The sequence below is a fragment of the Podarcis bocagei genome (assembly GCF_964188305.1).
Source record: "Podarcis bocagei genome assembly, chromosome: Z".
In the NCBI taxonomy this organism is placed as follows: domain Eukaryota; kingdom Metazoa; phylum Chordata; class Lepidosauria; order Squamata; family Lacertidae; genus Podarcis; species Podarcis bocagei.
The window spans coordinates 15,121,492-15,146,204 of record NC_138140.1 but is presented as its reverse complement, the minus strand read 5'-3'; the positions used below and the strand labels follow the sequence as shown (position 1 = coordinate 15,146,204).

Sequence of the window (24,713 nt, the reverse complement as noted above, 5' to 3'; positions counted from 1 at the left end):
TGGAAATCCTTAAGTGTCCATGATTAGAAACATTGCCAAGCCGAAATATCCCTGCTAATCTTGCAGAGATAAAATCATATATTTTATGGACCATATTAGTTGAATTAGCTGTAGTATCTTGGTTCCTCCTTTAGACCTAAAAGCTAAGAAAATGTTTCCAGCTTGGGGAAGAAAGGAGCCTGTTCTGTGAAATAGTATATGGTGCTTAAATAATGTATAAATCAGGTTGGACAGGAGCTGCCTGTCAGTTTTATTAACTTTGACCTTTTCTCCCATTATAAAGATGGTTTGGTAAATATTTAATGGGCCCTTATAGATCTTGACAGTTGGATCTCTGTTCCTGGAAGCAGAATTAGGTGGGCAGGAGTGCCTGTATTACATGCAATTAACAAACACAGTTTAATCAGAAAGACATGGCCTTCAAAGGCAAAAAACGTGTTCTGGTTTTGAATAATAATACAATTTTTTTAAAAAAAATCACTATGCTTTCAGATAATGCCATCCAAAGCAGAAATCCTACAAGGTAGTTTCAGCATGGGACCCCCCTCGCCCCTTTTTAAATGGCACAATTCAAAATCTAGCTCTGATTAGTGCAGATGTTTGTGCCATGTCCATTGTGCAGACTTCTAAATTGGGCAAAGTCACCCCATCCTGTGTCGCTTGGTCTATAACAAGCCTTCCTTTTCCAGACTGGTCCGCCAGGGTCTAAATGGCTGAGCTTGCACTGGTCTTAATAAGATGTCATGAAAGGAAGGGAAGGGTAAGTGTATAGAGTCAGAAAAGGGTCTCTTGCCAAGTTAGTGGTGCCTTTAATTCCATGAAAAGGTGGTTCATATTGCTCTCACTGCAAATTCTAGTAGCAAAGATTGAAAATAGGATTGCTTGACATTTTGAAACATTGTCTTTCAAACATGTACTGTCCCTTGCATTCATTGATTTTTATTTAAGGAATCTGTGGGAGAAAAACAAATTTTAGCAAAATACATTGGCCTAAGATGAGCATGCTAGAGTGAAATGATACCCAGTCCTCTCTAGCAGAGAGTAACTCCACTTCTATTAAGAATGCTATACATCTTTGTATCATTGTCTAAATCACATGGTAAATGGGTCAAGAAAACCAGAAAGTTGTTATGATGCAGAATGGGATGTTCTAAAACAGACAGTTTGCTCTTTGCTGGATGGTGTCATTAATTTGTAGAGTGTTTTCTGAAAACTCCCAACTCCAATCAACCCTGGCTGACAGCACATGGTTACGGATGATGTTTAATATGGCAACATCTCAGGGGCCACAACTTCCCCACCCTTGACTTAATGGGACCATTTCAGCAAAACAATTTAACTTTGAACTTTGAATAAAAGGTGCTGGATAATAAGACACCTTGCTTCCCGGAGGCACCTGTTCAAAGCATAGTGCTGAACTCGATGGACCCTTGATGGGATTCAACAAGTCTGTGGCTATTTGGGACACATTGAATCAACAGACTTACTTGGTCTTACAACTCTGCTTCCATATATGAAATGCATGATTTCTTATATCTTCCCCGTAATGTTTCTGATAAGCTTTGTCCATCTTCCTTTGTCCCCTTGGATAACTTTTTTTTTAAAAGGAAGGTAACCATATTAGTAAAGGTAAAGGAACCCCTGACCATTAGGTCCAGTCACAGATGACTCTGGGGTTGCGGCGCTCATCTTGCTTTACTGGCCGAGGGAGCCGGCGTACAGCTTCCGGGTCCTGTGGCCAGCATGACTAAGCCGCTTCTACCAAACCAGAGCAGCGTATGGAAACGCCATTTACCTTCCTGCTGGAGCGGTACCTATTTATCTACTTGCACTTTTTTGGGGTGCTTTTGAACTGCTAGGTTGGCAGGAGCTGGGACCGAGCAACGGGAGCTCACGCCGTTGCAGGGATTCGAACCGCTGACCTTCTGATCAGCAAGTGCTAGGCTCTGTGGTTTAGACCACAGCGCCACCCGCACCATATTACAACTTATCAATTACTTTAATGGTACAATACCCACAGCGCCACCTGCGTCCCGGTTAAATATGAGTGACCTGCAAATTATCATAACTGATTTTGGTTGTTGTGGGATTTTTTGTGTTGTACAAAATGTTCTGAAACTTGACCAATCAATTAATTTTCTTTGGACCAGTCAAATACTCAGCCCTTATTTCCTTATATGATTGAGCGCTCTAGGCAAGAAATGTGCAGTGATCTGCAGAAAGTGGACTCGTAATTGGCATGGTTTTCTCAAAATTTGGGACTAGAAGGCCTTTAAGATGTCCAGCTCTGCTAAGCATTTTGCAAAGAGCAGCACAAGGGAGGGTGTTTTTCCCCCCATTGGCACGTAAAATACTGCCAGAAAGGAAGTTGGCCATGCTCAGATGGTTGTGGCAGCAAAGGTGCAGTGCACATTCCCCTGATTAGTTTGTTACTTTAGCTTATGGAGAACACTGTCACTCCTTCTAATTGTGGACTCAGCACTGACAGGATTGGATCCAGAGATTGGGTCACTGAGTAGCTAGAGTATTGGTATTGGTGGGCTCAGGAAACTCCAAAGTTTGCAAGAGTATGCTAACATTGCTAACATGTGGGATGGCACTTCCACTTGAGTGGATTAGGTAGAGGCCCTGTCAGTCTTCTGCCTCCTCTCCAGAGGGAGGAGCCATCCAATACCCCAGACCAACCCTTCTAAGGCTGGATTAGGTTGGGTCCAACTGAGTTTCTCAAGATTCTTAGCTTTGTTAGTGTTTCTCTAGTGTAATTTCACTTTTTGGTGGTGGGACTGTTTTTTCTTTTATTTTCAACTGTCCTCTTCTGTTTACTTTGCTGTGCTTACCCTCCCCCCCCCCAATTTTTACTTTGATTTCCCCCTCACAGTTTGCTTGTTTGCTATTTGTCTATTACTTGTGTAGTTTTATTCCCCCATCTCCCTAGTGAGGTAAGTGGTAAAGGGAGAGATTTGCCTATAGCAGAGAATATAAAGTAAAACTAAAAGTTTACCTGGACTTCTTTTCTCTCAGTTTGACTGCAGTCATCACCATTTAGGTGAACACAGCATTTTTGGTGGGTCCCATTGATAATTTAGCAAAGTGGTGGTACCATTTTGTTTTGTTGTTTTTTTAAAAGATATTTATTAAGGTTTTCAAAGTATTACATAATAGAAAAAAATAAAAAATAAAAATACAAAAATAAAAATAGTTAAAAACAATTCAGTCTTTCTAGTAACTTATCCTTCATTCACTTATTTCCCGGACCTCCTCACGCCTCCCTTTTCTGTATTCCAGTTCAATTTGTTGGTTCAGCGAATCCCTCCCCTCTTTGATTATCCTGATCTTCAATCTTAAAGTATTTTAGCATTGGATTTTTACCTATTAATAGTTCATTTTCTTATATTCCCTTATAACATTACAGCTATAGACCACTTAGTTTCTATCCAACATCATTCTAACATTCATAGATTTTACAATATTTCTGTAAATAGTCTTTAAATTTTTTCTAATCTTCTTCCACCGACTCTTCTCCCTGGTCTCGGATTCTGCCAGTCATTTCTGCCAATTCCATATAGTCCATCACCTTCATCTGCCATTCTTCCAGAGTGGGTAGATCTTGTGTCTTCCAATACTTCGCGATAAGTATTCTTGCTGCTGTTGTGGCATATATAAAGAAAGTTCTATCCTTTTTTGGCACCAATTGGCCGACCATGCCCAGGAGAAAGGCCTCTGGTTTCTTCTGGAAGGTATATTTAAATACCTTTTTCATTTCATTATATATCATCTCCCAGAAAGCCTTAATCATTGGGCACGTCCACCAAAGGTGAAAGAATGTACCTTCAGTTTCTTTACATTTCCAACATTTATTATCGGGCAAGTGATAGATTTTTGCAAGCTTGACTGGTGTCATGTACCACCTGTAAATCATTTTCATAATATTCTCTCTTAGGGCATTACATGCCGTAAATTTCATACCTGTGGTCCACAACTGTTCCCAGTCAGCAAACATAATGTTATGTCCAACATCTTGTGTCCATTTAATCATAGCAGATTTCACCGTTTCATCCTGAGTATTCCATTTCAACATCAAGTTATACATCTTTGACAAAATCTTAGTTTTAGGTTCTAACAGTTCTGTTTCTAATTTTGATTTTTCCACCTGGAAGCCAATTTTCTTGTCCAAATTATATGCCTCCATTATCTGATAATAATGAAGCCAGTCTCGCACTTTGTTTTTTAATTTCTCAAAACTCTACAATTTCAATTTGTCTCCTTCCTGTTCTAAAATTTCCCAATATTTCGGCCATTTGGCCTCCATGTTGAGCTTTTTCTGAGCCTTTGCTTCCATCGGTGACAACCACCTTGGGGTAGTGGTGGTACCATTTTGGATTGGCCCTTAGCTTGTGTTTTTAAGTGCTTCTTCCCCTCAGCTTGGTTGTCCTACTGAGTTCTGTGCCAATTAAACCCTACATGATCACCTGTCTCCTCTCTTATACCACATTATGCATATGAGGTGGTAGACTGTAATCCATGACAATATATATTCTAATAAATTTGTTAGCTTTTAATGCGCCCCTGGAGTCTTTGTGGGCTTTGCTGCAGGCTACCACTAGCCCTCAGAAAATTCTTGAGATGTCTTTTCTTTCTTCAAATTTATTCTATTCAAAATAATTAATACTTGTAGCAAATCTATGCTAGGTAGCCGTGTAATTCCTGGATCATAAAGCTGGGCTGGTTGGATAGGCGGAATGCATGGCTTAGGCCAATACAGTTTTTGCTTTCTAGCACCTAGGTTCTTTTCAGCTGTAGAGATCCCCTGTGTCTTGTCAATGCCAGCTGTGGGTTCATTGTCTAAGAATAAAAGGAAAATTGACTTTTACAATGTAAGAATCCTGAACTGTCTTTTGATGACTCTCTCTGTGAAAAGCATGAAGAGCATTTGGATAGATACTTGTGAAATATTTCATTGCCATCTCCTAAGCTGACAGCTGATATCTCAGGCATGTTCACACTTGTGAAAGTGCTGTAACCTCCAGACAAGTGTAGGAGTATTTGCCAAAATATCATAAAATGCTGTGCAGTAAATGATCATCATACCCCCCCCACCCCCGCCACTGCCACTGTGCTTTATAAAGGAAGAACTTAGAATGGCACAAGCTGTGCTTTTGTTGAAGGAAACGTTTTGGTTCTGGGTTCAATCATGTATGTGTAGCATGTAAAGTCCAAACTTCTGAAATGTTTCAAAGAGAAGGGTTATTAACTGATTCCATATCCTCTCTCCTTCTTTTCTAGTTGCAGTACCATGCAGGGCTGGCGTCTGGTCTTCTGAATCAGCAGTCTTTGAAACGGTCAGCCAACCAAATGGGGGTGTCTGCCAAGCGGAGACCAAAAGCCCAGCCTACCACCCTAGTCCTTCCACCTCAGTAAGTACTAAAGGTGTAGTGTGTGAGGAGGGCAGGGAGAAAGAAAGAGAATACACACACACACACACACACACACACAGAGAGAGAGAGACGAGAGACAGAGAGAGAGAGAGAGAGAGAGAGAGAGAGAGAGAGAGAGAGAACTGCAGTACAATAACATTCTGGGACTCTCTATTTTCTATTTAAATACATTTTTAAAAGAATGAGAGAAGAGGGTGGAGTGTAAAAGCTGTTCTGCCAAGTTTACTTTCTTAAGTTCAATGTGTGTCTACCTGCTGCTGTTCTGTAATTCACCATTTTTGTCCCTAAAACCTGCAAAGAAAAGAGGAATTTCTGAAAACACCCAGGCACCTTGGCAATCTTTTAAATAATTTTTAGGGAGCTTTCAAAAACATTGGAATGTGTTTAGCATCATCCAGCACTTTCCCTGAAAGGTTGAGGAAAACCCTCCTTTCCACCTAAGCCCCATCCCACCCCACCCTAAAACTCAGCTTGGGGCAAGATGGTAGACCTTCAGACATACAAGCCTTATGTCAGACTGGATTTTTGCTGATCGGGTGTCCTTTGGGGACCCTCTGAAAAGGAAATTTATACAGAGCATTGCTTTTCTGGTGAGGTTCCCAGGACTTGCAGTTCCAGTCCTGTCTTTGGTGGTAAAAGTTCTTGAGATGAGGAACGGGACAACTTCTGCTTTTAAGTTTTTGAGGATGCTTTGGGTCAGAGGGAGATGGAATCTGTTCATGGGATTGTGGCAAAGAGCTGTGTTCCCTCCAGTTCTGCTCTGGAGATCTTGAAAGCAGCCTTGATCAAATGCCTGAGGCATTGAGTGAGGAAGGAGCATGGCTTGGATCCGTCTAAATAGTTAATTGAATCACAGCCTCTGGCTTTACTTTTGGTGGGGGGATCCACAATGAAACAAATAGGATGGGCAAACCTCTTTTTCACTTGCTGATAAGAAACAAGAGACCTGAAGCTGAATGTATGGTTCTGTTAATCTAAACGGTTGTGGTTTTTTAAAAATAACCTTTATACAGGCCTCTTGCTTATTGTATGTTTATTTTATATTAGAATGCAGACACTTTTTGCAGGCTACATGCAATCAAGTTCAGTAACTATAAAGACTCTAGCAATCAGCAATTTACGTAGTCTGGTTCTGATGCCAAGCACAAAAGCCCCACCGCCATGCAACAAAGCTTATAAATTAATCAAATTCTTAAAATATTTAGTGACATATATAGAGGAATTATCACAATAAGAAATGATGCATAAGACGTTAGTGTGGTGCTTTGAGCCGCCTTCTCTCAGAAGCACGCTTTTTCATTCAGGTATGAAACCTGTGCTGCTGAGTATCTAGTTTTGAGATAATCAGCATCCTCTTTGCCAACAGTCTACATAGTTATGTGACACAGGAGACCCAAAGGAAGAACTGAGTCCTTAGCACAAAGACTAACAGAAAGAAAAGGTAAATATTGCCTCCTACCACCACCTCTGTTGCAACAGAAAGCAATTGCATATGGATATTTGGATATCTTACCATTGTACATTATCTATATAGCTGAACTTAGTGAGCCAGATAAATTCTTGCAGAGATTGAGAAAAGGGCCAAATGCACACTTGAAATGCTAGCCCTTGTTGTATTTATGAGTGTTAAGCAGATTCCTTACAATCAGTGAAGCAATGAAGCCTCATCTAATGTAAGGAAAGTTTGTGCTATTGAGTTACAGTGGTACCTCTGGTTACGTACTTACCGTAATTCGTTCCGGAGGTATGTTCTTAACCTGAAACGGTTCTTAACCTGAAGCACCACTTTAGCTAATGGGGCCTCCCACTGCTGCTGCGCCACGGCCGCACGATTTCTGTTCTCATCCTGAAGCAAAGTTCTTAACCTGAGGTACTATTTATGGGTTAGCGGAGCCTGTAACCTGAAGCGTATGTAACCTGAGGTACCACTGTATCATTAAAATGGCGGTGGCCAAACTTTTTCAACTGGAGGGCCACATTCCCTGTTGGCCAGCCCTCCAAAGGACTGCATGTCAGTACTGGCCATGGCCAAAGGAAAGATGAGTGTGGCCAAAGTGGGCAAGCCGACCCCATACTCTCTTGTATACTACACACCATGTGTGCACCACAGGCCTCTCGTGCATGCTTATGTGCCTTCATTGTAACCTTTCCTCCTTGCAGTCTCTTCCTCTTGTTGCTCATCTGATTAGAAAATACTGGAGCAGCAAGGAAGAGAGGGCTGTAGAGGGGACACTCAAATATACACACATGTGGCGTTGACTTCCTTCACCTCTCACCTTCCAGTTCCTGATTACTTTGCTTGTTGATGATCGCATTGGACCTTTCCAGCCAGAGAGCTGTTCAAACAGGTTAATCAAGGAGTTCAGATGAACTGCTTATGCTTACTGTCTCTTCCCTCTTCTCCCATAAGTGATCAGTAGAAGAAGGAAGGATACCCCCAAGCACAGTGGGGTGCTTCCTAATAACATCTATATCTGTTCAGCCACCATATATATAACCTCAGATTACACTGTTAATGCCACTTACATTCCCTTGCCTTGTTTTCACTGCTGCCACTGAATAACTGTTAGTTGTATCTGGTTGACTGACCAAATCCAAAGAGTACTCCCTAATACTTCCTCATCATCCTGGAAAAAGTGACAAGTGGGGTGCCACAGGGTTTTCTCCTGGACTTGTTGCTCAACATCTTTATAAACAACTTGGAGGAAGGAATTGAGGGAATTCTCATCAAATTTGCCAATGATACGAAACTGGAAAGGGTAACAAATGCCACAGAAGATAGAATCAGTATTCAAAATCAGATTGGATTACTGGTCCCAAACTAACACAATGAATTTCAATAGGGACAAATGCAAGGTTCTGCACGTAGACAGGAAGAACCACCTGCACAAATATAAGATGAAGGACACATGGCTTGCAGTAATGTACATGTGAAAAGGTTCTAGTCTTAATAGCCCACAAGCTTAGCATGAGTCAACAGGGTTGAATAGAATCATGGAAGTGTACGGTTGGAAAGGACCATAAGTGCCATCTAGTCCTACCCCCTGCAATGCAGGAATCTTTTTGCCCAGTGTTGCGCTTGGACCCACAGCCCTGTGATTAAGAGGCTCATGCTCTACCAACTGAGTTGATACAGCAGCAGCAGAAAGAAAAGCTAATGCTATTCTGGATTGCATCAACAGAAGTATAGTGTCCAGATCAAAGGAAGTACTAGTACCACACTATTCTGCCTTGGTCAGACCCCACCTGGAAGTACTCTGTCCACTTCTGGGGACCACAATTTAAAAAGGATACTGACAAGCTGAAACGTGAGTGGAGGAAGGCAACCAAGACGATAAAGGGTCTGGAAGCCAAGCCTTATGAGGAATGGTTGATGGATTGTGTATGTTTACCTGTAGAATTGAAGACTGAAAGGAGATATGAAAGCCATCTTCAAATATTTAAAGGACTGTCCCATGGAAGATGGAGCAAGCTTGTTTTCTCCTGCTCCAGTGGTTAGGACCCAAACCAATAGCTTCAAGTTATAAGAAAGGGGATTCCTGGGAAATTTTGGAACAAGAGGGTGAAAGATTAAAACTGCAGAGCTTTGAAAAATTAAAAAAAACAGAGTACGAGATTATTATCAAATAATGGAGGCATATAACTTGGACAAAAAATTAGGCTTCCAGGTGGAAAAATCAAAATTGGAAACAGAATTGTTAGACCCTAAAGTTAAGAATTTGTCAAGAATGTATAACTTGCTGTTGAAATGGAATACTCAAGATGAAACGGTGAAATCTGCTATGATTAAATGGACACAAGATGTTGGACATAATATTATGATGGCTGACTGGGAACAGTTATGGACCACTGGTATGAAGTTTACGGCATGTAATGCCTTAAAAGAGAATTTAATGAAAATGATCTACAGGTGGTACATAACACCAGTCAAGCTTGCAAAAATCTATCATCTGCCCGATAACAAATGTTGGAAATGTAATAAAACTGAAGGTACATTCTTTCACCTTTGGTGGACATGCCCAAAGATTAAGGCATTCTGGGAGATGATCTATAATGAAATGAAAAAGGTATTTAAATATACCTTCCTGAAGAAACCAGAGGCCTTTCTCCTGGGCATGGTCGGCCAATTGGTGCCAAGGAAAGATAGGATTTTCTTTATGTACGCCACAACAGCAGCAAGAATACTTATCGCAAAGTATTGGAAGACACAAGATCTACCCACCAGGGAAGAATGGCAGATGAAGCTGATGGACTACATGGAACTGGCGGAAATGACTAGCAGAATCCGAGACCAGGGAGAAGAGTCGTGGAAGAAGATTGGAAAAAATTTAAAGTATATTTACAAAAACATCGCAAAATTAATGAATGTTAGAAGGATGCTGGAATGAAGCTATATGGTTTTAGCAGAAATGTAATAAAGAATTAAGTAAAAGCTGATTGATAATGGGCAAAAATGAAAAAAATTAAGGTTAGACCGTTAAGATAAATAATAGAACAAAAATTGAGAAAGATGGAAAGAATTTGCTGAAATAGTGAATTGAACTAGCATACAAAAAAGGGAGGTGTGAGGAGGTCGATGAAACAAGTAAATGAAAGGTAAAGATATGGAATATTGGATGTGTGTTTTAGTGTCTTTGTTTCTTTTTGCTGTATTGTTGTATTGTTTTTCATGTTTTTTCTTTTTATGTATTGTAATGTATGTTCTGTTAAATTTTTTATTGTTTTCCTTTTTTCTTTTTTCTGTAATCTTTAAACTTTTAATAAATATCATTTAAAAAAAAAGAAAGGGGATTCCAACTAAACATCAGTAATAACTTTTTGTCAGTAAGCGCTTTTCAACAGTGGAAAGAACTACTTCAGGGGATTGTGGACTCTACATCCTTGGAGGTTTTTAAGCAGAGGTTGAACTGTCATCTGTTATGGAATCTTTAGTTAGTCCTGCATTGCAGGGGACTAGATGACCCTTGGGGTCCCTTCCAACTCTGTAGTTCTATGATTATATGATACTACACAAACAGGTTGAATTAGATGACGCTCAGGGTCTCTTCCAGTGCTGCAATTCTATGATTCATTTACAGTGTCTTAATCTATTTTAATTTGTTCCAAAGGAAAAATGATTTAGAAATGGCACTTGGCATGATATCATATCTGTTCGTATAGTTCAGGTCAAAGGGATTTTTCTGCAGCCCAAGAACAAAATTATGTGGGAAAGCCATTTGTATATGGCTTTTCTGGCAGCTGTTTACTCTTTTACTTGAGTGGGTGGTTCTGATCTCTTGATCTGAAAGAAGAATCCAAGATTCCCATCACATTTCATGCCACATCATCCTTGGCAAAACTGCCTAGTTCCAAGTCTGTTAAAGGCTGGTTTTCTAGACAGTAGTATAGTCCACTATCTTTTAAAGTATTAAAGTATTAAAGGAAATACATGGAAATACCATATAGAGAGTTTGTGCGAAGACCATTGCACCATAACTCCAGACTAAAACTGAATTGGCATATGCAAAGGGGAAAGAGAAATAAAAAATACCAGCTGCCAGGAAGATCAGTTATGCTATGGGCATGGATAAGAGGGCAATTAACTTATCAGCCAGAGGCTTGGAAAAGGTGAGATTGTGGTGCATCCTCAAGTTATGGATGTACCGTATTTTTCGCTCCATTGGACGCACCCGACCATAGGGCGCACCTAGTTTTTAGAGGAGGAAAACAAGGAAAAAATATTCTGAATCAAATGTTGTATAAACTACTGTATTTAATAAACAACCGGTATATCAGAATCACATTACAGCCATGTAAAGTGAACAGCAGTCAACAATGGCATTAAGAACCATCATCACTGTCATTAACAAATGAAGAGAGACTTTAAGGTTTGAGTACTCTTCTAGTCTTCTGTGAACCCCAAGAACTCATCACTGCTAAAGTCAGAATTTATGAAACTCAGTTGCTCACAGTCACTGACATCACTTTCTTCGCTATCTTCATGTAAAATACCATCGTCGTATCCATCCAAAGCATTGCTAATGCCACATTTTTTCCTCTCAATCCTCTTCCTCACCTCTCTCAGCGAACAGCCTGCCAGCTGCTCGCAAACATTCCCTTTACTTGAATTACAGTCAAGAAACAGCCAAGCAGAGCTTCTCAGCGGCAGGCTTGGGAGGCTTTCCTTTCCCCCACTTTTTTCTCTCCCCCCCCCCAAGCAGAACAGCCCCCCTTTCCAGCCTCCTCCTCTCCATCCCTTTCACCCAAACTCCTCAGGTGACGTCTGACATTTCTCCCCTTCACTGCTCCCTCTCCTTTGCCCTCTAAAATCACTCTCCACTCACGGCAACCTATGGTACCTCATCACCCAGCTTCTTGGTCCCCCTCCTCTCCGTCCTCTTCCTCCCCTCTCTCAGTGAACAGCCTGCCAGCTGCTCCAAACATTGAGGGGAAGGCAGGCTGCTGGCAGAGCACCCCCCCACCCCCATTCAGCAGCCCAGGAGTGTGGGGCATGGGCGCACAGCCTGCCCACTGCTCCAAACCTTGAGGGGAAGGCAGGCTGTTGGCAGAGCAGCACCCCCCCACCCCCATTCAGCAGCCCAGGAGTGTGGGGCATGGGCGCACAGCCTGCCCACTGCTCCAAACCTTGAGGGGAAGGCAGGCTGTTGGCAGAGCAGCACCCCCCACCCCCATTCAGCAGCCCAGGAGTGTGGGGCATGGGCGCACAGCCCTCCCCTTGCTCCAAAGCTTCCCGGGGCTGCAGGGGGAAGCCGAGGCTGCCGGCAGACGAGCGAGGCTCTCCCCACCTCTCCCATTCAGCAGCCCAGGAGTGTGGGGCATGGGCGCACAGCCCTCCCGTTCCTCCAAAGCTTCCCGGGGCTGCAGAGGGAAGCCGAGGCTGCCGGCGGACGAGCGAGGCTCTCCCCACCTCCCCCATTCAGCAGCCCAGAAGCGCGGGGGATAGGCGCACAGCCCTCCCGTTCCTCCAAAGCTTCCCGGGGCTGCAGAGGGAAGCCGAGGCTGCCGGCGGACGAGCGAGGCTCTCCCCACCTCCCCCATTCAGCAGCCCAGAAGTGCGGGGGATGGGCGCACAGCCCTCCCGTTCCTCCAAAGCTCCCGGGGCTGCAGAGGGAAGCCAGGGCTGCCGGCGGACAAGCGAGGCTCTCCCCACCTCCCCCATTCAGCAGCCCAGAAGCGCGGGGGATAGGCGCACAGCCCTCCCGTTCCTCCAAAGCTCCCGGGGCTGCAGAGGGAAGCCAGGGCTGCCGGCGGACAAGCGAGACTCTCCCCACCTCCCCCATTCAGCAGCCCAGAAGCGCGGGGGATGGGCGCACAGCCCTCCCGTTCCTCCAAAGCTCCTGGGGCTGCAGAGGGAAGCCAGGGCTGCCGGCGGACAAGCGAGACTCTCCCCACCTCCCCCATTCAGCAGCCCAGAAGCGCGGGGGATGGGCGCACAGCCCTCCCGTTCCTCCAAAGCTTCCCGGGGCTGCAGGGGGAAGCCGAGGCTGCCGGCAGGGGAGCGCGGCTCCACCACCACTACCAAAGACCAGTCCAAGAGTGTGCCGCACGCCGGCAATTTGGCTCAAGGGACCACACATTCGCTCCATAGGACGCACAGACATTTCCCCTTACTTTTTAAGAGTAAAAAAGTGCGTCCAATGGTGCGAAAAATACGGTAATACTTGGGACAGAGGGCCTTATATGCAAGGATTGATGATTTCACATGATATGGAGGATAGTATTGACTGGATAGGTATGCATAGTAACAATAGTACTGGATAATAGTCATGTGGTAAATATATTATGCATGATAAAGAGTTATTTTTCTTTTTTGTAAAATGGGAGCAGTAGATTTCCATAGGAGAGTTAGCCTTCAGTGCCCTGTTGGATCAGGCCAAAGACCCTTCTTGTCCAACATCCTGTTCTCACAGTGACCAGCTAAATGCATCTGGGAAGTCTACAAGCAGGTCACAAGTGCAATAGTCCTCGCCTGCTTCCCAGTCACTAGTATTCAGTGGCATATCACTTCTCATATTGGAGGTAACATAGTCATTATGACTGCTAGCCATTGCAAAAGCCTTACCCTCCACCATTTTTTAAATGAACCATATGGGCCTTAGGAAACCTCTTTTACACAACCTGCACTAGTCTTGCTTTGAGAATTGTAGTTGTTAAAAATAACACTTCACCCAGCATTATTGATTAAGGCAGCATGATGTGCCAGAAAGTTAACCCCCCCTTGTGAAATTGGCTTTATGAGCCCTTCCTAGCATTGTGTTGTGCATACTTCAAAGCCATATTGAAGCTGTTAACCTTGAGTGGAGACTTTGTTCCATTGTCTTGACCTTCTGAGATGTTTCAAAAGCTCCAGTTTGCTATCAGGTATAGGTAGGGGAACCAGTAGAAATGCCAGGATAGGTTAAAAGTGAATATGATGGGAGAGAGTTCCGGAAGCAACTTATTATTGTTGTCTGGCTTCCCTTTAGCTTCAAACACTTGGTTGATGAGAGATTGCCATTAGTGGGACTTTTCCTGGAGTCCTGGCTGCAGAGTAGGCTCAGCGGGTCACATAATTTTGTTAGTGGTTTTTCTTTCTCTCCAGTTGGCTCATTATTCTTTATTAGACTGTCAAGAAAAATAGAAGAACCACTAAAATTAAATAATTGCTTAAAAATGGGGGAGCACTTCTTATCCCTTTGGACCATCCTTCTTTGAGAAAACAGATTTTTCAGTTGCTCAGGGTTCTCTAGTTGCCAACTTGATTTACTGCAGGGGCCTAAACACATTTTGGGGAAAGGAGGGAGGACGGAAACTTTTTATCATGTGGCTTTCCCCCATGCTGCTTAAATTTTGACATTGCCCTTAGTTCCTGTTAGTATTACAAGGTACATCCAGTGTTCTACATTCCCCATTCACCAGCCGTGTTTTGTGACTGGCCATAGTCCACTTGCAACCAAACAGCCATGTCTTGTCACCAGGTTTGGTGACTGACATATCCACCATCTGGCTGTTGCGCAAGTTAGCTGGCTTAAGCCGAAGCATGGCAGCAAAAACTAAAACAGGCTGATGGGGAGGAGCACACGGCTCCAATAAGGGGCTTGGGTGGGGAGTAGGGCTGGACAATGTTAGGATTTCAACATCACAATATATCACCAGACAAACATTGCGATCTGACAGTACAACACAATGTTGAAACAAACTGCATTGGCCCAAGCCCATGAGGCGCAGGGTGAAACTGCCACAGCTCTGCCCACGGGAGCTGAGGCACTTTCACTGCAGCACTTCGCAGGCAGGGACAAACACCGCTTGTTTGCGCTGCTCAGCTGGGGGGCAGGACGGCTCCCGCCTCCCAGCTGAGGGAGCCCCAATGTCTCTCTTGAGGAGCAAGCAGCTGTGTCCCCCTGAATGGAGAGGTTTAAAGGAGCCCCCGCCCATCTCCAGCTCGTGCAAGCAGGAGGTGAGGGCTCTGCTGGGGGGGGGGGATCACATCTGCCAACCAATGTGCCGCTTTGGTTTCAGATAGTACATGGGAAGACAAATCTAAAAAGCCTGGGACACAAATTTCCACAGCCTTCTAGCAGCTGTGGTGGCTCATTTACCAGAAGTAATGTATTTAGCATTAACTGTGGAAGTGTATACAGTGGTACCCCGCAAGACGAACGCCTCGCGAGACGAAAAACTCGCAAAACGAAAGATTTTTTCGTTTTCGAGTTGCCTCGCAAGACGAATTTCCCTATGGGCTTGCTTCGCAAGACGAAGCTTGCCCCGGGGACAGCGGGTCTTCTCTTTTGAAGCAAGGGGCTGCAGGGAGATCGCTATCTCCCCGCAGCCCCTTGCTTCAAAAGAGGTCCAGGGGCAGCGGGAAGCTAAGCGCTTCTTCCCTGCTGCCCCCCGACGTCTTTTGCAGCAAGGGGCTGCAGGGAGATCGCTATCCCCCTGCAGCCCCTTGCTGCAAAAGACGTCCGGGGGAAGCGGGGAAGAAGCCGCTTCCCCCGGACGTCTTTTGCAGGGTTGCCGGCATGCCGAAGCCTGCGCGCGCTGACATCACCGCTCCGAGGCTTCGCGGACCTCTCCGCCAGCAGCGGCAGCGCTGCTGCTGCTGGCGGAGGGTTGCCGCCATGCCGAAGCCTGCGCGTGCTGACATCAGCGCCGCGAAGCCTGGGAGCGCTGATGTCAGCGCGCGCAGGCTTCGGCATGGCGGCAACCCTCCGCCAGCAGCGTCAGCGCTGCTGCTGCTGGCGGAGAGGTCCGCGAAGCCTGGGAGCGCTGATGTCAGCGCGCGCAGGCTTCGGCATGGCGGCAACCCTCCGCCAGCAGCGGCAGCGCTGCCGCTGCTGGCCAGAGAGGTCCGCGAAGCCTGGGAGCGCTGATGTCAGCGCGCGCAGGCTTCGGCATGGCGGCAACCCTCCGCCAGCAGCGGCAGCGCTGCCGCTGCTGGCAGAGAGGTCCGTGAAGCCTGGGAGCGCTGATGTCAGCGCGCGCAGGCTTCGGCATGCCGGCAACCCTCCGCCAGCAGCGGCAGCGCTGCCGCTGCTGGCGGAGAGGTCCGCGAAGCCTTGGCCGGACAGCTTTTGAAGGCAGGCGGGGGGGGGAGCAAAGACTTTCGCCCCCACCAGCCTTCAGAAGAGGAAGGCTGGCGGGGGGCAAAAGTCTTTGTCCCCCCTGCCTGCCTTCCCAGGGGCTTTTAAATCGCCCCGGACAGCGGAGAAGTCCTCCGCTGTCCGGGGCGATTTTAAAATGCCGCCCGCCAGCATTTTAAGATCGCCCCGGACAGCGGAGAAGTCCTCCGCTGTCCCGGGGTTTTTTAAAATGCTGGGGGTGGGAAGAAAAGCCCTTGCCCCCCCCCCAGCCTTCAGAAGAGGTCCGGGGACAGACTGTCCCCGGACCTGGTCTGAAGGCGGTTTCCCTAGGAACGCATTAATTGATTTTCAATGCATTCCTATGGGAAACCGTGCATCGCAAGACGAAAAAACCGCAAGACGAAGAGAATTGCGGAACGAATTAATTTCGTCTTGCGAGGCACCACTGTACTGGATTCTGACAAAACTAAACCTCCTAGAGCACAATATATATCAAGATTAAAGTAAAGTGTAAAGGGACCCCTGACCATTAGGTCCAGTTGTGGCTGACTCTGGGGTTGCGGTGCTCATCTCGCTTTACTGGGCATGGGAGCCGGCGTACAGCTTCCGGGTCCTGTGGCCAGCATGACTAAGCTGCTTCTGGCGAACCAGAATAGCGTTTACCTTCCCGCCGGAGCAGTACCTATTTATCTACTTGCACTTTTTTGGGGTGCTTTTGAACTGCTAGGTTGGCAGGAGCAGGGACCGAGCAATGGGAGCTCACCCCATCGCGGGGATTCGAATCGCTGACCTTCTGATCAGCAAGTCCTAGGCTCTGTGGTTTAACCCACAGCGCCACCCGCGTCCCAATGTCCCTGTTAGGTAGGGTCTTTTATCTAGATGGCTTTTGCGATGGGTTAATGGCAGGGCCATCATCTCCCTCTGTCCCTCTGTCAGGATTACCACCACACAAAAAACCATGGAATCATAGAATTTGTAGACCAAAGGTCTCCTGGTCCACTGCTGCAAATATGACCATGAAACCTTCATTCCCTCCCTTATTTGATTTAACGGCGTCAAGCATGAAAGAAAAGAAAATGCTCCGAGTGTACGTTTCAGAAGGAGAAACACCCCTCCCCCTGTATATCGGTCTCATGATTAACACTGTCACTAAAGAAAAAATATATAGAGATAAACTGTCTTATCTGGGCCTGAGTGTTACATATAATTGAGTGCAAGAAGTATCAGCCACAGTAATAAATGTACTGTGTGAACAATACATGGAGAAAGGTGTGTGCCCGCTCAAGCTGTGACATAATCATAACCACAATTTTATTATTTATATCCCACCCATCTGACTCTGTTGTCCCAACCATTCTAGGTGGCTTCCAACACATACAGTATAAAAACATAATAAAACGCCAAACATTAAAAACTTCCCAATACAGTGGAACCTCAGTTCCCGAATGCCTCCGTTGTCGTACATTTTGTTTCTTGAACGCCAAAGACCCGGAAGGAAATGCTTCTGTTTTTGAACGTTTTTTGGAACTTGAACATGCAGTGCAGCTACTGCTGACTGCAAGAAGCTCTTGCAACAAATGGGAAGCCGTGCCTTGGTTTTTTAACGTTCCAGAAGCCAAACTGGCTTCCGGAACAAATTTCGTTCGAGAACCGAGGTACCACTGCACAGGGCTGCCTTCAGATGTCTTCTATAAGTTGTGCAGTTCTTCATCTCCTTGACATCTGAAGGGAGGGTGTTCCACAGGGAGGGTGCCTTGTTCCCTGTAACTTCACTTCTAGCGGTGAGGGAACCACCAGGAGGCCCTCGGCGCTGGACCTCAGTGTCCGGGCTGAATGATGGGGGCGGAGACGCTCCTTCAGGTATACTAGGGCAAGGCCACTTGGGGCTTTAAAGGTCAGCACCAACACTTTGAATTGTGCTCAGAAACATACTGGGAGCCAGTGAAGAACCTATAGGACCAGCGGTATATGATCCCAGTGGTCGCTCCCAGTCACCTGTCTAGCTGCTGCATTCTGGATTAGTCTTTGTTTCTGAGTCTCCTTCAAAGGTAGCCCCACGAAGAGCATGTTGCAGTAGTCCAAACGGGAGATAACCACAGCATGTAGCACTCTGGTGTGACAGTGAGCAGGCAAGTAGGGTCTCAGCCAGCATACCAGATTGAGTTAATGCTAAATACTGTACATTACTTCTGCTAAATGAGCTACCACAATGGCTGCCAGATGTTAATTTTTTTGGCATTAATTTCAGCTGTCCCACCCCACTAGTTACACTTGAGGGACCTCTGCTTCCTTGGAGCTTTGCAAAGACTGGATTTGCAGCACTCCTGAGGCTGTATTTCCACTGTTGGGTTTGTTGTAAGCACTTCTGCCTTTATACATCAACCCTCATCTCCTTTTTTTTTCTTTTTCCACATCTCAGGATTCACTTCCTTCCCATCCTCATAGGATAGTGGTTTTAAACTGATGGGCCTTGGTGCCCTGGAGTGACATGAATGATGGTGGGAGAAGCCATGGGCAGCACCTGCTTCCATCCCTCCTTCTTTTCCTCCTTCCTCTGAATCGATAAATTAGATTGTGTAGATTAGATTAATAAAAGTGGCCACGCATGGAGAAAACGAGGCCTATGTCATCTGCAAAGCACGTCTGACAGGAACTTTGGTTCCTTGCCCTTGCTACACTGCTTGCAGACAGGGCGAGGGGGAACTACAGAAAGAATGTAGTTGGTCAAGGCAGCTGTGGACGCAGAAAGACTGAAAACCTCTGTCTTAAAGCGAAGTGGAGAATCTTTGTAGTCTTATGTATAGAAGTGGACAGTGCAGTAAGATTTGCTGTGCAACAAGAAGGTGGTCAATTAATACTAAGCAAACCAAAGGTTGCTATTAAAACTTTTCAAGAGAGTGAGTGAGGTGAAATGTACGTAGCAATAATTTCAGCTGCTTCAAATTTCCTTAGTATTATGTAAATTTTGCTCTTTCCCCCTTACTGGCAAATGCTGCATTAAGTAACAATATTCATTAAATGCCATAGAGATGATATGCAATAAAGAAATAATCCAGAGACCTGGGTTTGTGCTTCTCCCAAGAAGAGTTAATATAATTAAAGATTAAAATACTGTGTGCATTCTCAAACATAGAAATACCTTTTTGTACATGATGGGAATTGCATTAATAAGGAAGAGATCATTTTCCAATAACTTTCAATACAAGAGACATCCCCAATATCCTCACTCTTGCTAGTTTATCACACGACTCCTTTAGTATTACTTTTTCAAGGTAATGAATTAGCAACTGGCTCTGCTCCAGAAAAGAAATACAAGCTGGAAGTGTGTCTTTTTCTGCATTCAGTCTTGTGATGTCGTTGTTAGGAATGTGCAATACATCTTTTTCTTCCCAGATTGCATTTTGCTAGTCTCAGATTTCCTTTGTTGAAATCTCATTCATCTTGTGTTCCTTTCATTGCTTATCATTTTTTTTTGCTTGTTTCAATATTATTTTATCTTCTTACATTTATAGTCCACCTTTCTTCAATCATAGAGCCCAAGGTAGCATACACATGGTTCCCAAGCAGTCACCCATTCTGGCACTGACCAGACTCTGACCTGCATAGCTTCAGCAAAGTGGTGGCCTCATGCACCTTCAGACTGTATCCAAGACTCATTATTCAAGTTTTTGCCTCTTTTTCTTTTAAAAAATGTTTTGCTGCAACTGCCTATATCAGCAGAGGAGCAGAACTCAACAGCTACCATTCTGAGGTTGGGGAGAAGGGAGGAGGCAGCTGCCATAAAAAATGTGAGAGCTCCTATTCTTATTTATTTGCTTGTTTATAAAAATATTTATATACTGTTGTATCATTAAAATATTTCAAAGTGGTTTACAACATAAAAACATAAAATTATACAATAAATCATTAAAAGTTAAAAACAAGTTAAAAGCAAAAAGAATTTAAAACAACACCAATAGACCATTGTGGGTGAGAGACTCTTAATTGCCTGCATAGACCTGGCAGAATAGAATTTTTCCCATCAGGTTTTTAAAAATTGGCACAGAAGGCACCTGCTGAATCTCCATTGGTAGGGTGTTCCACAGGACTGGGCATATGAAGCTAAAGGCTACGTTTCTTGTTGTCAAATGTGTCTCACCAGTTTGGAGAATGACTATAGACACTCCTGCAGATAATCTCAGTGATATATTCCAGTTTGATCACTGGTTTCAGGCAATCCCTGACACTTTCTTACCAGGTGTTCCACAACAGTGCTGTGTTTGGACTCTCTGGGGGATAATAGTGGCCAGAAGTGGCAATAAATAAAGAGCAGAAGAGCCCTGCTGGATTGGGCCAGTGGCCCATCTAGTCCAACATTCTTTTCTCACTGTGGCCAACCAGATGCCTGTGGTGCACTCACAAGTAGGATCTGAGCACAAGACCACTGTCCCCTCCTGCAGTTTCCAGCAACTAGTATTCAGAAGTATTAACTGCCTCCAAATGCAGAGGGGGAGTTGCACCTTTCTCTCTAGTTACAGATGGGTAGCCGTGTTGGTCTGCCATAGTCAAAATAAAAAAATTCCTTCCTGTAGCACCTTAAAGACCAACTAAGTTAGTTCTTGGTATAAGCTTTCGTGTGCATGCACACTTCTTCAGATACACTGAAACAGAAGTTGCCAGATCCTTCTATATAGTGAGAAGGTGGGGAGGGGTATTACTCATCAGGCTCATCTCAGCTATCTGCCAATCTCCGATTCCCACCACCCTTCTGAGTAATACCCCTCCCCACCTTCTCACTATATAGAAGGATCTGGCAACTTCTGTTTCAGTGTATCTGAAGAAGTGTGCATGCACACGAAAGCTTATACCAAGAACTAACTTAGTTGGTCTTTAAGGTGCTACAGGAAGGAATTTTTTTATTTTGACCTTTCTCTCTGTTATTTTGATTGGCCTCTTCTGATCCTCCTCCAAATATATCTACAGTGGTACCTCGGGTTAAGAACTTAATTTGTTCTGGAGGTCCGTTCTTAACCTGAAACTGTTCTTAACCTGAAGCACCACTTTAGCTAGTGGGGCCTCCTGCTGCCACCGCCGCCCAATTTCTGTTCTCATCCTGAAGCAAAGTTCTTAACCCAAGGTACTATTTCTGGGTTAGCGGAGTCTGTAACCTGAAGCGTCTGTAATCTGAAGCATCTGTAACCCAAGGTACCACTGTAATAGGAATGTTCCTTTGTACATTCATTTCAGGAAGGATGCAAAGTTGATCAAATAATTCCTGCTCAATTCAGTTTTCCATTAGTCATGAAATGAATGCACTTCCCTAGCACTGATACTGGTTTAACAGTATGATATTTGCCTTTTCAGGCCCTTATGTTAACTTAGAGTGTCATGACAAAGGATGCATGCACACCATACGCCAAGCCACGCACTTTCAATGTATGGTGTGTCTGCAGCCAAAGTAATGAGAACAGTATAAATGGTGTAAAAACCAGGATTGGAAACTGGTATCCTAGAGACCAAGTCTGGCTCTCCAATGCTTCTGTTTATCTATCCTCCCACAGTATGCCCATAATATATATATGTGTGTGTGTGTGTGTGTGCATGCGCGTGAGTGTGTGTGCATGTGTGTGAATATAATCCCCATTTATATGCCTGTCATAATCAATAACGCAGGTGAATTGTTGGCAACACTCTCACCTTCCCTCGTGTTCCCTATGGGGAACAAGAGCAGTGGCTCAGTCTGAGTTTTCAGTTGGTTGCTGTTACGTTGAAGTCAGAGAACCTGCAAACAGGAGTATAAATAGATGTAAAGTAAGAACTCTTGCATTACATCAGTATCAAAGTTGATTGGCTAATGTTCTCACAGTGGGGAAGAAAAGTTTAAAGAGACCTTTCAGTATTTTGACTCATATCGGCCCTTTCCCTATTCAGAATTTGACCCCCAATGAGAATTAGTTCTCAAGAAAGAGCAAACTTAATTCCTTTTCTTCTAGTAATACTAGAAATGAATATCTACACTTAACTCCTGTTCATCTGGCCTTGTGTGGAACGTTGTTTTGTTTTGTCTGCAGAGATTGTGAAATGCACTTCAGTTGCCAATCAGCAGTTTTTTTGTAGATTGCTTTAACCTTGCCCGGCAAGCTGCAAGGTTCAGAATACATTGTGGCTTTTTTGGCTGTATTTTCTTCTGCAGCTATCAAGAAGGAAGTTGTCTAGAATTTGAGAGAAGGATAGTGATGAGCCTGGTGTATTGAGTGTGGATTTCAACCACAAGTGATTGTTTCTTTTCAGGTTTTCTTTTTTTAAAAAAAGGGAGTGGGGGAAGAAGACTGTATCAGCAGTAACCACTGTTCCATGAAATTAAGGCGTTTGCTACTTGCAATCACTGAAGGGAATGGGCATCTGGGTCATTTCATATCAAGTGATCCATATTTTTTGCCTCGTGTCATCCAGTTTTCTTAATATTTTGTAGATTTGTTGAATGATAAAAACTAAGTTTATACATAAAGGTTTTTTTTCTCATCCCATTTTTGAATGTGATCTCATTCAGATTCCAAGATGAAATTTTTCAGGTAGGTCTTGGAAATATTAAATAATAATAAAAAATCAGAAATTTTAAATCATATTATTATTTTTAATCACTTTTTAAAATTTAAAATTTTGTAACTTAACTTTAAAATTTAAAGTAAGCCCATCATCTGACATATCATATTAAAGCCCATGAAGGTCTGAATTCTGAAGATTGGTATTTTTCGTTTTGAAATATTTCAGTTATTGGCTGAGCTTTCCCAGATGTTGTTGAACTACAACTCCCATCACCCCTAGCTAGCAAGGCCAGAGCTCAGGAATAATGGGAGTTGTAGTCCAACCACATCTGGGGACCCACAGGTTGAGAACCACTGTAAGGTTTTTGTGTAGTCCAGCAAGGCCAAAAACAGGATGAGATTAAAAAAATAAATTTTAGATATAAACTTAGTTTTGATCATTCAACAAGTGTACAAAATATTAAGAAAATTGGGTGGCATGAGGTAAAAAATATGGATCACTTGATATGGAATAACCCTCTCTGAAATCTTCTACATAATTTTGGTCAGCATATTTCAAGCCACACCCAGAGTATTTGGGAGTGCTGCTCTAAGACAAACTACATTGTGTGTTCATTCCTTGGAGCGATCTAGCTACTCATTCTGTTGAGATCAGAGCTCTGAAGAGAAAGGCAGCAGCAAAAGCCTGAGTGCTATAATTGGGGCTAGAGACCTTGCTTAGAACTAACAGTAAAGCAAAGTCCTGCTGCCTATGCCACAGGCTTGTTACCTACTTTTTTTAAAAAAAAAATGTGTTTACTCTCTGCATAGTCATATAATTGGTAAACTGCAACACATTACTTAAAGATGAAACTGGCAGAATGGGATGGCCCATTGTAATGTTTAACACAGCGTTGCCAGCCCAACACCCACAGGAACCATAGCATCTGTAAATGTTTTCACTAGTACTCCTGAGCAGGTGCCCCACACCTTGAGCTCTCATTAAAAAAAATGTCTCTAGCCCTCCTAGAAAGAAAGTTATGGGGCAGAATGTGCAGACGGCTTCTATGTGATTTGTGAAATGAGAATGAGTTTGAAAACCTTGCATTTTTTAAATGGTACCTTCATTACAGGTTTTTGAGCAGAGGTGAATGGCCATCTGTCTTGGATGTTCTAGCTGAGATTCCTGCACTGCAGAGGGTTGAACTTGATGACCCTTGAGGTCCATTCCACCTCTATGAGTCTATGAATGCTTCCTATTGTTGCTAGACAGCAACACCGTCAGTGTGTAAGTGCATGTGTGCACATGTCTGCATGTGTGGTCTCAGCCAGGGCCATCAGGGCATAGCTGACTTGCCATGGTAAGCATAAGGTTGTTGGGGGTGGCTTTCTCTCTCAATTTGTTTTATGTCATACTCCCACACACCCCATAGCAGCTATCTGATGACGGCACCCCCAGCACTTCATCAAAATTTGAAATGTGCCCACTGGTCCAAAAAAGTTGGCAGCCTGGTTTAACTTGTACATTTGGGGTGTGTGGACACAGAGAGAAAATGCCCTTCTAGGCAAAAATTACTTTTAAATGAATAAATAGACAATGGAACTGTGTTAGCATCTATGCAAATAATAGCCTTTTCACTTCAGCCAGATGCCAAAGAACCATGAAACAAGTTATGTGAGCAACATACAAACAAACAAACAAACAAACAAACAAAATTATACTCATTGGATCTCAAATGGCATCTCCCCATGGAATATGACAAACTGCATTTGAAATCAAGAGAGGCCGATGTGTCGTCTGGTATTTGAAAATAAACTTAGACAGCAAGTTCTGCTAGGTTCACCTGAGCCCCTTGTGTGACTCTAAGCAGCAGTTTGGATTTCTTGAGTCCCGTTTCCATTCTTAAAAGTCTTATAGTCCTCCTCTCTTGTTACCAGCTACTTACTAGGTGGCGTAATTTCATTACAAAGGAGAGAAAAAACAATTTGCAGAGCCTGGCTTAATCTGAATTTCTCAGGAGTTGTGTTCAGCATCAAGCAATTGATTTTCATTATCACTTATTAATGCAAAGCCATAGCATTCACTTAAAAAAACAAAACACTTTAAAGAAAAGCCATAAGCCCTCACCACTAAAATAAATTACTATTTATTTCAGAATAGTCTTAAGAGGCTGATCCTGATAAACAGTTACTCATCCATTGCGCTTCACTTGGTG

The 24,713-nt window shown here is 44.0% G+C and overlaps 1 protein-coding gene across 5 annotated transcripts in view; it reads left to right on the top strand.

Annotated features, from left to right (window-relative positions):
- The window catches only part of MED27 (mediator complex subunit 27), a 202,457-nt gene that overhangs the window by 76,679 nt on the left and 101,065 nt on the right, over positions 1–24,713 (top strand). For all 5 annotated transcript variants that reach the window (XR_014004073.1, XM_081179241.1, XM_081179243.1 and 2 more), the window contains one exon: positions 5,284–5,414. Coding sequence is in view for 4 of the 5 variants with exons in the window: in XM_081179241.1 (XP_081035367.1) it covers positions 5,284–5,414 (131 nt within the window). In the remaining variant the exon portion in view is untranslated. The remainder of the gene's footprint in view (positions 1–5,283; positions 5,415–24,713) is intronic.